This window comes from Bos indicus x Bos taurus, chromosome 19 (genome assembly GCF_003369695.1).
Source record: "Bos indicus x Bos taurus breed Angus x Brahman F1 hybrid chromosome 19, Bos_hybrid_MaternalHap_v2.0, whole genome shotgun sequence".
NCBI lineage: Eukaryota > Metazoa > Chordata > Mammalia > Artiodactyla > Bovidae > Bos > Bos indicus x Bos taurus.
In genome coordinates, this window is record NC_040094.1 from 28524852 (window position 1) to 28538077 (window position 13226).

At 51.1% G+C, this 13226-nt stretch overlaps 1 protein-coding gene across 1 annotated transcript in view; it reads left to right on the forward strand.

Annotated features, from left to right (window-relative positions):
- The window catches only part of DNAH2 (dynein axonemal heavy chain 2), a 108426-nt gene that overhangs the window by 70042 nt on the left and 25158 nt on the right, over nucleotides 1-13226 (forward strand). Inside the window, exons 47-65 of the mRNA XM_027518474.1 lie at nucleotides 1621-1773; nucleotides 1949-2040; nucleotides 2315-2513; nucleotides 2666-2890; nucleotides 3982-4086; nucleotides 4753-4941; nucleotides 5140-5225; nucleotides 5360-5490; nucleotides 5645-5794; nucleotides 6139-6306; nucleotides 6487-6647; nucleotides 6897-7036; nucleotides 8305-8437; nucleotides 8548-8687; nucleotides 10801-11011; nucleotides 11232-11348; nucleotides 11515-11656; nucleotides 12465-12634; nucleotides 12749-12865. Coding sequence (XP_027374275.1) covers nucleotides 1621-1773; nucleotides 1949-2040; nucleotides 2315-2513; nucleotides 2666-2890; nucleotides 3982-4086; nucleotides 4753-4941; nucleotides 5140-5225; nucleotides 5360-5490; nucleotides 5645-5794; nucleotides 6139-6306; nucleotides 6487-6647; nucleotides 6897-7036; nucleotides 8305-8437; nucleotides 8548-8687; nucleotides 10801-11011; nucleotides 11232-11348; nucleotides 11515-11656; nucleotides 12465-12634; nucleotides 12749-12865 — 2829 coding nt within the window. The remainder of the gene's footprint in view (nucleotides 1-1620; nucleotides 1774-1948; nucleotides 2041-2314; nucleotides 2514-2665; nucleotides 2891-3981; nucleotides 4087-4752; nucleotides 4942-5139; nucleotides 5226-5359; nucleotides 5491-5644; nucleotides 5795-6138; nucleotides 6307-6486; nucleotides 6648-6896; nucleotides 7037-8304; nucleotides 8438-8547; nucleotides 8688-10800; nucleotides 11012-11231; nucleotides 11349-11514; nucleotides 11657-12464; nucleotides 12635-12748; nucleotides 12866-13226) is intronic.

Sequence of the window (13226 nt, forward strand, 5' to 3'; positions counted from 1 at the left end):
TCATTCCCGATATGATTAATATAAATTAAAACTATGTAGGTGAACTTGGAAGGTGACGTGTGGGAAAATGATAGTAATGTAGTATCAGTGGCACTCAACTGCTGAGGAGGACTGCTGGGAGAAGAAGGCTGAACAGAACAAAGAGAGGAGGGCAGTCTACGCAAACAGAATGACTTTTGCAGAAACACAGATAGGAAAGCCAGCCCCTCGCTGGGCAGGGTGGGCTGATGGGTGGTGTTGGTGTGTGGTACCTCTTAGCTGTAGCAGAGACCCTGAGAAGAGGATGGTGAGATGTGTACAGGTGTGAGCTGGAAGGATAGAACAAGGACTCTGGATTCAATACAGCAGACACTAGAGTCTCAGCACAACTTCCCGTGGTGCTTTTGCAGCTTAGAGAAGTGAAGTCGCTCAGTTGTGTCTGACTCTTTGTGACCCCATGCCCATGGACTGTAGCCTATCAGGCTCCTCCGTCCATGGGATTTTCCAGGCAAGAGTGCTGGAGTGGATTGCCATTTCCTTCTCCAGGGGATCTTCCTGACCCAGGAATCGAACCCGGGTCTCCCGCAATGCAGGCAGACGCTTTACCGTCTGAGCCACCAGGGAAGCTGTAGTAGGTTTGTAAGCTGTTGTAGCTTAGTAGGTTTATGTAAATGTTTTGATTTAGGTTTCTCTACAACTACATGGTTTTCCAAACAGAACCAGGAAGGGAGGGAAATTTTAAGTCTTTGTGATGAGTTGCCAAAATAGACCCCTCCATCTCTCTTTTAAAAAATATGTATTTATTTGGCTGTGTTGAGTCGCAGGGGCTCTCTAGTTGTGGCACTCAGGCTTAGTTACCCCACAGCATATGGGATCTTAGTTTCCCAACCAGGGATCGAACCCAAGTCCCCTGCATTGCAAAGCAGATTCTTAACCACAGGACCACCAGGGAAGTCTCTCTCTCTCTTTTCTATTTACCTTTATGTAGCTTAAAAAAAAATTTTTTTTATTGAGGTATCATTGATTTACAGTGTTGCATTAGTTTCAGGTGTATGGCAAAATGAATCTGTTATACAAATACATACTTCTACTCTTTCTTGATTCTTTCCCCATATAGGCCATTACAGAGTATTGAGAAGAGAGATCCTGTGCTAGAGAGTAGAGCCTTGTTGCATAGCTATTTTATACATAGTCATGTGTATATGTTAATTCCAACTTCCCAATTTGTCCCTCTCCCCAACCTTTTCCCTTTGGTAACCATATGTTTGTTTTCTATGAATCTGTTTGTGTTTTATAAATAAGTTCATTTGTATCATTATTTTTTAGATTCTTCACATGAGTGATATTTGTTTTTCTTTGTCAGACTTACTTCACTTAGTATGATAATCTCCAGGTCCAACCATGTTGCTGCAAATGGGATTATTTCATTCTTTTTAAAGGCTGAGTGATACTCCATTGTATATCTGTATCACATCTTCTTTATCTAGTCCTCTGTTGATGGACATCTAGGTTGTTTCCACATCCTCGCTATTGTGAATAATGCTGCAATGAACACTGTGGTGCATGTATCTCTTCAAAGTATGGTCTCCATCTCTTCAATTAATAGATTTAAGACATTTCCTCTTCTCCTTTTCCATGCAGGTGAACCCAGCTGACAGTGAGAACTTCGCCTCCATGGTAGAGCTGACGTTTGTGTTCAGCATGATCTGGTCGGTGTGTGCCTCTGTGGATGAGGAGGGCCGCAAGAAGATCGACAGTTACCTCCGCGAGATCGAGGGCACTTTTCCCAACAAGGTCAGGGCCCTCCAGCCCAGCTGTCCTATTTTGCTATACTCTTGATCCTCAGACATCTTGAGCCTCAGCCTGCTACCCAGCTGTCTTTCGTCCTCCCAGTGATCTATGAGTGCTTTTTCTGGGCAGGGAAAGCCAAAGGCAGGCTTTGGTAATCTGACACACATTCCGTCCTCAGGACACAGTGTACGAGTATTTCGTGGACCCAAAGATCCGGAGCTGGACATCGTTTGAGGATAAGCTCCCTAAGAGTTGGCGCTACCCTCCAAAGTCAGAACCGGGCCTGGGGGGTGGGTCAGGCTTAGGATTGCGGTGGGGGGAGATGTGGCGAGAGAGTTGAGATGACTTTCCAGGACAGGAAGCAGAAGCTAGAGGAAATGGGACAGGGTCCCTGAAGAGAATGCCGGATCCCCAGGCTCCACAGGAGGTAGGGTGGGTGATCAGAGAGCAGTGATGCCGGAGGAAGAGTGGGGAGCAGAAGGAAGCAGGAGTTAGAAAAGAGTGGGCCATGATCTTGAGACACAGTCCCTTTCCCCATCCCCAGCTCCCCCTTCTATAAGATCGTGGTGCCCACCGTCGACACTGTCCGCTACAACTACCTGGTGAGCACCATGGTGGCCAGCCAGAACCCCGTCCTGCTGGTGGGTCCTGTGGGGACTGGAAAGACCTCCATTGCCCAGAGTGTCCTGCAGTCCTTGCCCTCCAGCCAGTGGTCAGTGCTCACAGTCAACATGTCTGCGCAGGTGTGTGGCAGGACCCACGGGCCAGGTCGCCAGCCCCTGCTCTCTCCCTGTCTCTGCTTCCCTTTGGGAGCCCAGTGCCCGCTGGACATGCCTCTCTAACCTCAGATTTCTCTCTTGGGACCCAAGCGTTCATTCTATACCTTTCCCACCAGACCACGTCTAATAATGTGCAGAGCATCATTGAGAGCAGGGTGGAGAAGCGAACCAAGGGTGTCTATGTGCCTTTCGGAGGCAAAAGCATGATCACCTTCATGGATGACCTCAATATGCCAGCCAAGGACACGTTTGGGTCCCAGCCCCCGCTGGAGCTGATTCGCCTCTGGATTGACTATGGCTTCTGGTATGATCGAACGAAGCAGACCATCAAGTACATTCGAGTAAGCATCCAGAGAATCTGTTCTTCAAGTCTCTGTTCTTCCCGTGATGGGTTCTGTCCCCGCTCCACTGGGACCCCAGGATAAAGTCCTGTAAGCCTGTGTTCCTCCCCACAGAGGAGGGTCCTGCCTTTCTTAGGACCCAGACATCTGGCTCCTCGGTCAATTCCTGTCACTAACTCTCTTCATTGACTGCCCTGTGCTTTGTGACCAAGGGAGCCTGTCCTCCAACTTCCACTCCTTTCCGATGCCTCTTACACCTCGCTTCCATGGCAACGCTGATGCCAACCAGAGCCGCCCACAACACCCCTCTCCAGGCCTCTCCGCCTCCCATTGTTTCAGGAACCTACCCCCTGGTACCAATTCTCCACTCCCCACCCAGGATCCAGGAATCTCCTGTCAGTCCTGGCTGTTCTCCCATGGGATCCTGAGCATCTTGTTTTTTTTTTTCCTGAATCAGTGGGCAGTCATTTCAGCCTGATTTCTGGGGCACTCATCTATCTGACACTCAGGGTTCAAAAGTCAACTAATAATAGATTCATATGTTTCAGAGAAAGAACATACATATACAGATACAAGTATATATTAATATATGTGTATATTAAAATAGAAAAAAATATCCAGAAGATGTTATCAAATGTTGTGTGTGTGTGTGTGTTTTAACTTTATTTTCCAAGTTGGGAACATGGATTATAATGATGAAATAAGAACAAATAGGGAATTCCCTGGCAGTGCAGTGGTTAGGACTCAGTGCTCCCACTGCCAAGGACCTAGGTTCAATCCCTGGTCAAGGAACTAAGATCTCACATGCTGAATGGCACGGCCAAAAAAAGAGAAAGAAATAAGAACAAATTAGTTGCCTTAGTAACTCTGTGGACATTATAAGTGCCCCAAACCCCTTGCTTTCCCTCACCTTTCCCTGTCCCCATTACTCCATGTTTCTTCCTGCTCTTCCCTCTTCCCGTTTGTCCCTCCATTCCCTCTCTTCCTCCTGGCTCCTCTCACATCCTCCCTATTTCTTTGCCCCTCCTCTTCCCCTCCTCCTGTCTGTCTTCCCCCAACCCCATCCGCCCTGTCTGGTCTTTGCTGTCTAGGACATGTTCCTGATGGCTGCCATGGGCCCTCCTGGGGGTGGACGGACCGTCATCTCCCCAAGGCTGCAGAGTCGATTTAATATCATCAACATGACCTTCCCCACGGTGAGGGCTTCCTGGGGGCTGCGGGAGGGGCTGTAGAAGGCAAAACTACCCGCGTCCTAGAGAACGAGGGCACAGATCACAAGCTGCATCCAGGGAGCTCTGATACTTGGAGGGGAGACTCTCTGCAGGCACCTTTGCTTCTGCTGAGCTGGCTCTGGTGTGTGAAGCCTGACAGTCCCAGTGGGCAGAGAGTGGGGCCCAAGCAGATGAAGGAAGGCACACCCTCCGAAGAGGCGACTATAGGAGCTAGGGGAGGCAAGGGAGGAACCCAGGGGTGTCCCCAAACCTCAGAAATCAAGACAATAATGCAATATTTTAAAAAATCAATACCAAAATTCAGGATGAACAAAACACCAACATTTTAAACAAATACAAGATCAGTATAGTGCCATGCTGAGCTACATGAGAGCCCAAGGCAAAAGGAAAAAACCAATAGTACAGATCCTGTCTTTATTTAAAATGTTCATATTTGTTCATCGTGGACAGTTTGCATTAATTCTGATTTTTAAATATTATACTAAAGCATGACTTCTCTTGATTTATGAGGGGTTTTTTGTGCCCCCCCCTCCCCACTCTGCTCCCAAGTACTTTGCTCCCCTGACCCGAGTCCCTGCCTTGGTTGAAAGGCCAGGAGCAGCGAGATTGAGTCTGAGGGCCTGTTTCTAGGAGTCCCAGATCATCCGGATATTCGGCACCATGATCAACCAGAAGCTCCAGGACTTTGAGGAAGAGGTGAAGCCCATTGGGAACGTGGTGACCGAGGCCACCTTGGACGTGTACAGCACTGTGGCGCAGCGCTTCCTGCCCACCCCCGCCAAGATCCACTACCTCTTCAACCTTCGAGACATCTCCAAGGTGAAGCTCCATCTGACCCTGCCCCCAGGCCAAGCACAGCCTCCTTGGAGGTATTCTCCCCTCCTCAAAGTGAGCCCTGGAGTGCGGGAGCATCCCACACCCCCCAAATCACCCCATCCCGGAATGCCACTTCAGCTAAAACTTCTGGATGGGACCCTCTTCCCTCCCTCCATCCCACCGGCCACGCCCCTCTCCCAGGTGTTCCAGGGCATGCTGAGGGCCAACAAGGACTTCCACGATACCAAGTCCAGCATCACCCGACTTTGGATCCATGAATGCTTCAGGTGAGGGTGCTGTGCTCCACCAGATCCAGGCCTCCCCAAGCCCAAGCCTCCACTCCCCCACCCCCACCTCCTGCTCCCCTCCCCAGGGCCACTCCTCTTCAATCCCAGATCTAACCCCAGCTCCCTCCCAACAGAGTCTTTTCTGACCGACTGGTTGACACCGCAGACATGGAAGCCTTCGTGAGCATCCTAAGTGACAAACTCGGCTCCTTCTTTGACCTGACGTTTCATAACCTTTGTCCCAACAAACGTTCTCCCATCTTTGGTGAGCCAGGAGCTGTGGCCCCTGTAGACTGGAGAGTCTTAGGAGATGGGTTAGAAGAAGAGGCGGGGCACTGGGGCCCAGGGAGGAAGGGCCCTCTGGGGAAGCCTGGGGAGGACCAGGCATTTGGAATCTGCCCCCTCTTGCCACGGCCCAGGGGACTTCCTGCGGGAGCCCAAGGTGTACGAGGACCTGACGGATCTGACGGTCCTGAAGACAGCCATGGAGACGGCACTCAACGAGTACAACCTGTCACCCGCTGTCGTGCCAATGCAGCTGGTGCTCTTCCGAGAGGCCATCGAACACAGTGAGCACTTCCTGTTCCTGGCCCTTCTCCAGCATCCAAGTGACAGAGTACTCCAAGGAAATGGGGATCTCTTCCCAGATCTTTCCCAAATTGAGCCCCAGAAGTTGCCCTCCTCCCTGACCCCAGATGCGCTTGTGTCCGTGGGTGGACATTTTCTTTGATGATGGTATTTAACAGACATGGTGAAGGTTGAATGTTGAATCGCTACCCAAGCTTGAGGCACTACCTCTTCCCACACTGGTGGGTCCCTCTACTGCACCTCAGGTGTCCCAGCCCCCAGCCTAGGGCCTGGAGGTCCCCTGAGCTTGCTCAGCCAACTCATTATCCTCCCACTTTCCCTCCAGTCACACGGATCGTGCGGGTCATTGGACAGCCTCGGGGCAACATGCTTTTGGTGGGCATTGGGGGCAGCGGGCGGCAGAGTCTGGCCCGCCTGGCCTCATCCATCTGCGAGTACATCACCTTCCAGATTGAGGTCACCAAACATTATCGGAGGCAGGAATTCCGAGAAGGTAAGGCTGGGTTTCTGAGACAGAAGTGAGTTTGGGGCTGAGAGTGAAATAGCAGGAGGGAGGGAAGCCAGGTAGGGAGGATGGTGTCCTGTATGTGTCCCTGGCTGGGGAGGGCTTTCTAATCAATAGAAGAGGAAAGACAGAAGGGTGAATCTGAAACATCTGTCTCCTCTGGCCCAGATATCAAGCGTCTGTATCGCCAGGCTGGGGTGGAGCTCAACGCCACGTCCTTCCTTTTCGTGGACACCCAGATTGCTGACGAATCATTCCTAGAGGACATCAACAACATCCTTAGCTCGGGCGAGGTCCCCAATCTCTATAAGGCGGATGAATTCGAGGAGGTGCGATGCTTCTACACCCACTACCAGTTGGTTCTGGCTTTCCTAAGTCCAGACGATGCCGCTGTCGCGCCCCCTCTCCAGCTCCTCCATTAGGTGGAAGAAGTGCTCCTCTTGGGCCTTCTTCCCTCCCCGGACCCTGGTGGGCAGAGCGGCCTTAAAACCCACACCCCGTGTCCCTCGCTGTTCCCTCCGCCCTGGGTGCTGTCCTGGAAACCTCCGCCCTCTGACTGTGGCGCCGGCGCTCACCAGATCCAGACGCTCATCATAGACCAGGCGCGCGCTGAGCAGGTGCCGGAGTCCTCGGACAGCCTCTTCACCTACCTCATCGAGCGCGTGCGGAACAACCTGCACATCGTCCTCTGCCTCAGCCCCGTGGGCGACCCCTTCAGGTGACTCCCGTGTCGGCCTTCTTCTCCCTCGGGAATTGGGGCGGGGCGGGGCGGGGGGCACTCCTCCCCGCTCCTGGTCTCCCTGCCTTCTGTCCCCAAGACTCCGGAGTAGCGCCGGCCTGTCCCGCTGCGCCACACGCATCTCCGCGTCTACTTGTCGCAGCCTGCGCCCGGGCGTGCTTCGGCCTGCGGGATCTTTAGTTGTGCCATTCGGGATCTAGTCCCCTCACCAGGGATCAAACCTGGGCCCCCTGCGTTGGAGGCGCAGAGTCTTAGCCACTGGACCACCAGGGAAGTCCCAGCCTGTGCCTACTTTCAGCGAGTTCCTGTTGCTTACATGGGACTCATCCTCTCCTTTTTGGTAGATCAATTTTGTTTATTTTTCTGGAAGGTGAAGGCTGTTTTTTCTTTCTTTCGTTTTCAAGTTTTAAATTGTGGTTTAAAAAAAACTTAAAATTTTACCATTTTAACTGGTTTTAAGTACATTCACACTGCTATGCAGCAGATCCCCAGAGCATTCTTGTGCGAGGCTGTAACTCAATACCCAGTGGAAACTGCCCACTTCTCCCACCACCCCCAGGCCTTGGTAGCCACCCTTCTACTTTTGGTTTCTGTGAGTGACCACCCCTAGACACCTTATAGACGTGGAATCAGGAAGTACTTGTCATTTTGTGACTGGCTTATTTCACTTAGCATAACGTCTTCAGAGTTTATCCATGTAGCCAGCATCAGAATCCCCTTCCCCTTTAAGGCTGAATAATATTCCCTGTGTGTCTGCACCACATGGGATCCATTTTCCGTATTTTCAAGGGCATCAGAAAGGAGGGGAAGGACAGAGAACTTAGGCAGAGAGGCAGTTGGGGTCACCAATTTGTTTATCTTTGAATATTTTTGGCTTGTGTGTTCACCATGTACCAAGCTCTGGGCTAAGCATCCTGCATGTGTCATCCCATTGAATCCCCTAACAACTCTAGTTAGTATGCTTTGTTATTTGTTATTCGAGGTGAGGAAACTGATGTTCAAAAGGTTATGCCACTTGCCCAAGATCCATATTTGGTTGGTGTGAAACTGGCTCTTTCTGACCCCAGAAGCTGTTTCTAAATCATGCACCAAACCAGCTTTGAGGGGAGCACAATCTGGACAAGGCGACACAGGAGCACAAGGATGGGGCTTAGGGGTTCCTAGGGAATGAGTGAACCTGTGGCAAAGACCGTCGCTGCAGGCCGAGTCTGCAAATGTACTTAACTGCCTCTCACAACCCCTGCCAGGAACTGGATCCGCCAATACCCAGCCTTGGTGAACTGCACAACCATTAACTGGTTCTCAGAGTGGCCACGCGAGGCCCTGCTGGAGGTGGCTGAGAAGTACCTGATGGGAGCCGATCTGGGGACCCAGGAAAATGTGAGGCCCTCCTCCCCATCTCTCCTCACCCCCCCGCACCCCTGCCCATTTCCGTTCTCCGTTTGTCTCTACTCCTTCCCTGTCTCATAACCTCTATGCATCGATCTCAGATCCACAAGAAAGTGGCCCAGATCTTCGTCACCATGCACTGGTCAGTGGCCACATATTCCCAGAAGATGCTGTTGGAACTCCGAAGACACAACTATGTCACGCCCACTAACTACCTGGAACTTGTGTCTGGATATAAAAAGTATGATGGCAGAGTAAGGGGCACAGAGGGCCTGGGAACTTGGTGGATTTTTTGGTTTTGTTTTGGCCGCACCTTGTGGCACGTGGGATCTTAGGTCTCTGACTGGGAATGGAACCCCTGCTCTCTACAGTGAAAGCACTGAACCACTGGGGAATTCCCAGGAGCTTGGTGTCTTTTGAGGGCTATTGGTGAAACGATGTCTTAGAAAATATCCAGGAGCTGGCCAAGGGGACCAACTTGAGGACTGGGATCTGAATGGCAGAGAGGCGGGGGGCTTGTTTCTGTCCAGGAAGTTAAACCAAGAGAGGGGTTCCAGGGGATGTGGCCATCTCAGGGGCCCTCTGGCTGTGACCCCTTTATATACCTCTCTGTCCTTGTCTCCTGGAATAATGATGTCCTTGCTCATAACCACATTGCAACTGTGACATTATATCATGGGTATATTTGGCAATATATAGCCTCTTCTCTCTGCCTTTAATATCTTCTAGACTTTCCACCATTCCCAAGTTATTTATTCATTCATTAAGTTGTATTGACTGTCTTTTTATATGCACAACACAATAATTTGCTTTGAAGGTTATAAGAAAAAGGTAAAAAAAAAAAAAACCCTCTTGTTTATTGGATTTAGTATTTCAATCAAGGTGAAGAAAAAGCCATTTGTAATAATAATGATAGCCAACATTAATTCATTCATTTAACAAGTATTTTGAGCATGTACTCTGTGCCAGGCACTATTTTAGATACTTGTAATATGTATGTCAGTTAACAAAATGAAGTCCTTGCCTTCGCTGGGTCCATAGGTTTACATCCTGTTTATGATTCTGAGTCACTTTGTTAAGCAATTTACATGCATGTGCTTACGTGCTCAGTTAGCCATATCTGACTCCGACCCCATGGACTGTAGCCTGCAAAGGCTTCTTTGTCCATGGAATTTTCCAGGCAAAAATACTGGAGTGGATTACCATTTCCTACTCAAGCGAATCTTCCCAACCCAGGGATCAAACCCTCATCTCTTGTGTGTCCTGCACTGGCAGGAGGATTCTTTACCACTGCACGACCTGGGAAGCCCATATTTAGTATTTAATTCAGAAAACAATCTCTTAGACATTTTTTGGGGGACTGCACAACATTAAAACTTTGTGAATGAGTTGCCAGCATTTAAAACTTGAAGCCTTGGAAAACTCCAGATTTCCAATCTGTCTTGAAACATCAGAAATTGTGGCAATACAATTCCACATTCACTCTCAAATGGAAAAAACCAGGCTGAAGCCCAGGGCTTTGTCCACAAAGGTCCGTCTAGTCAAGGCTATGGTTTTTCCAGTAGTCAGGTATGGATGTGAGAGTTGGATTATAAAGAAAGCTGAGTGCTGAAGAATTGATGCTTTTGAACTGTGATGGTGGAGAAGACTCTTGAGAATCCCTTGGACTGCAAGGAGATCCAACCAGTTCATCCTAAAGGAGATCAGTCCTGGGTATTCATTGGAAGGACTGATGTTGAAGCTGAAACTCCAATACTTTGGCCACCTAATGCGAAGAGCTGACTCATTTGAAAAGACCCTGATGCTGGGAAAGATTGAGGGCAGGACAAGAAGGGGACGACAGAGGATGAGATGGCTGGATGGCATCACTGACTCAATGGACATGGGTTTGGGGGGACTCTGGCAGTCATGGCGTGCTGCGGTCCATGGGGTCTCAGAGTCAGACACAACTGAACTGAACTGAACTGAAGCCCAGGGATGGCCACCCCCTTGAGAGAAGTTTGTATTTTCTGGTTCACTGCAGCCCCACTGCCTGCTGCACGGTGGGGAATTGCTGCACAGTAGAAAGGCCTCAGGTAGGGAAGTGGTACAATGAAAACGGTAGCCAGCACGCCAACCCTGACAACGGTGTGTAGAATAAATGAGAGGGACAAGAGTCCGGAAACAGGAAGACCAGTCGGGAGGCTGTTGGCAATGATCCAGGCAAGGAAATGATACAGATCTGACTAGGGTGGTGGTGGTGGCAACAAGCAGAAAGTCAGGGACCAGAGCCATGCTGGGAAGGGAGACTACATGGGCCTCTCCTTTCTGGGGGCCCAGCCTCCTGGGGTTCCTGATCCTACTCTGTCCCCTAGGTTGCTGGCGGAGAAGCGGCAGGAGCTGCTGGACCAGGCCAATAAGCTGCGGACAGGGCTGTTTAAGATTGATGAAACTAGGGAAAAGGTGGAAGTGATGTCCTTAGAGCTGGAGGATGCCAAGAAAAAGGTGGCTGAGTTCCAGAAGCAGTGCGAGGAGTACCTGGTCATCATTGTGCAGCAGAAGCGGGAAGCGGATGAGCAGCAGAAGGTGCCTCTGCCCCCCTGGATCGCCCCTGCCCCTCGCGTCCCCTATTCCCTGTGCCCACTGGGCAGAGGGGCTTCCAGCTTCAATCAGTTATAGGGCAGGGGGTGCCAGTTCCACTCCTCAAGTCTTCTTTAGCTCTCTCTTGCATCATTACCACTAGCACCATCACCCCCACTTCTGCTCAAGGTGAAGACAAAAACCCTCGTCTTCTCTTCATCCGTAGGCTGTCACAGCCAATAGCGAGAAGATTGCGATTGAGGAAGTCAAGTGCCAGGCACTGGCTGACAATGCCCAGAAGGATTTGGAAGAGGCATTACCAGCCCTGGAAGAGGCCATGCGGGTATCAGGACGGGAAGGCACAGGAAGGAGACTGGGCTGGCCTTCCTTGTTCTCAAAGTCCCCTTGGAAGGGAGGAGGAGGGGAACTGCAGCTAAGTCCTGTCTCCATAAAGGACCCGTCTTGCCACCTGAGTTGACTCTGGTCCTCAAGTTCATCCCTTTTCTCAGGCCCTGGAGTCTCTGAACAAGAAGGACATAGGAGAGATCAAGTCTTACGGACGCCCCCCGGCCCAGGTGGAGATGGTGTTGCAGGCAGTCATGATCCTTCGAGGCAATGATCCCACCTGGGCAGAGGCCAAGAGGCAGCTAGGTGAGCCAGGAAACCGGAAGGTAATTTATGCCAGTCCACCCAGCATTCCTCTGATCATCTACTGGACGTCAGGCACTCAGAGAGACAGAGATGAAGGATGCAGTGTGCCCACTCTCAAAGCACAGAGCCTGGTGGGGAAGATGAGGCATAACCATCAGTTAAGGTCTTCGGTTGTAGGTAACTCATCTTCATTTACGAAAGAAACGAAAGAAAAAAGAATGAGGGACTTCCCTGGTGGTCCATTGGTTAAGACTGCGCTTCCAGTAAAGGGGAGCGGGTTCAATCCTTCGTCAGAAGATCCCACATGCCCCATGACTCAGCCACACACACACACACACACACACACACACACACACACACACAAAGGGAGAAGTTGTCGTAAGGATATTGGAACGTATTTCAGAATCTAAGGACAGGAGTGCCTTTGCTCCCCACCCCGCAAAAGGACAAGAATCAGAAAAGGGAACAAGGGTCTGTTTTACTCTTGTGATATTTTTCCTGCTCTGAGTTCTGTTGGTGGAATGTAGCCTGAAAGCAATAGTTTGGTGACCCCTGCCCTAGAAGAAAGTGCAAAGTATATAGACAGAATGGTGTGTGGGATGGGTGGTCAGGCTGAGAGGGTGGAGGATACGTGATGGGAGTAGAGGCTGAGGAGGTTGTGGAGGCTCTGGGAGCCTCGAGGGTCTAGATGAGGGAGCACGGCCAGTGGAGGGACTGTGGGTTGAGGTCAGGCCTTGGGAACTGAGCCCAGGAAGCACATGGCTATGCCTGAGCAGTGGAGGTGAGGCCCCCAATCTTCATCCCCCAGGGGAACAGAACTTCATCAAATCACTGATCCACTTCGATAAAGACAATATCTCAGACAAGGTCCTGAAGAAGATCGGAGCCTACTGTGCCCAGCCCGATTTCCAGCCTGACATCATCGGCCGTGTGTCACTGGCTGCCAAGTCCCTATGCATGTGGGTTCGGGCCATGGAGGTAGGCAGTGACAGGCGGGGTGGGAGCAGTGAGGCCGGATGGGAGGAGGGGGATGGAAGGCTCATGGCAGGTGAATGGGTAGCGAGTGAGAGGGTGCCCGCTGTCTCCCCGCAGCTCTACGGGCGGCTGTACCGGGTGGTGGAGCCCAAGCGGATCCGCATGAACACCGCATTGGCCCAGCTTCAGGAGAAGCAGGCGGCCCTGGCCGAGGCTCAGGAGAAGCTGCGTGAGGTGAGCCTCATACCTATGTTTTCCGTTTTCCGAGGTGGTAGCTCTCCCAGATTCCCGATTTCTAGGATGCTTCCTTTCTGTTTATTTCTCCCTGTCTAATTCTACCCCCTCCTCCTTATAGTCCTATCTGCCTCCCACTCTGCGCCTTGTTTAGACGGCTGCCTCTGGCTCAAAGCTAAGTCAGTGAGAGGGTTACAAAGGCACAGGGGCGCTGTCTCTGGGGAGCCCTTCCCACAACTGACCTGGAGCTGGCAGTGTTCGCCATCCTTTGTTGGGGCCCTTTGGAGAAGGTCCTTGAGACAGTAACTGATGAAGTCTGTGTGGCAGTGGGTCTTTGCTCGGGGGATAGGGCAGGGGTGTC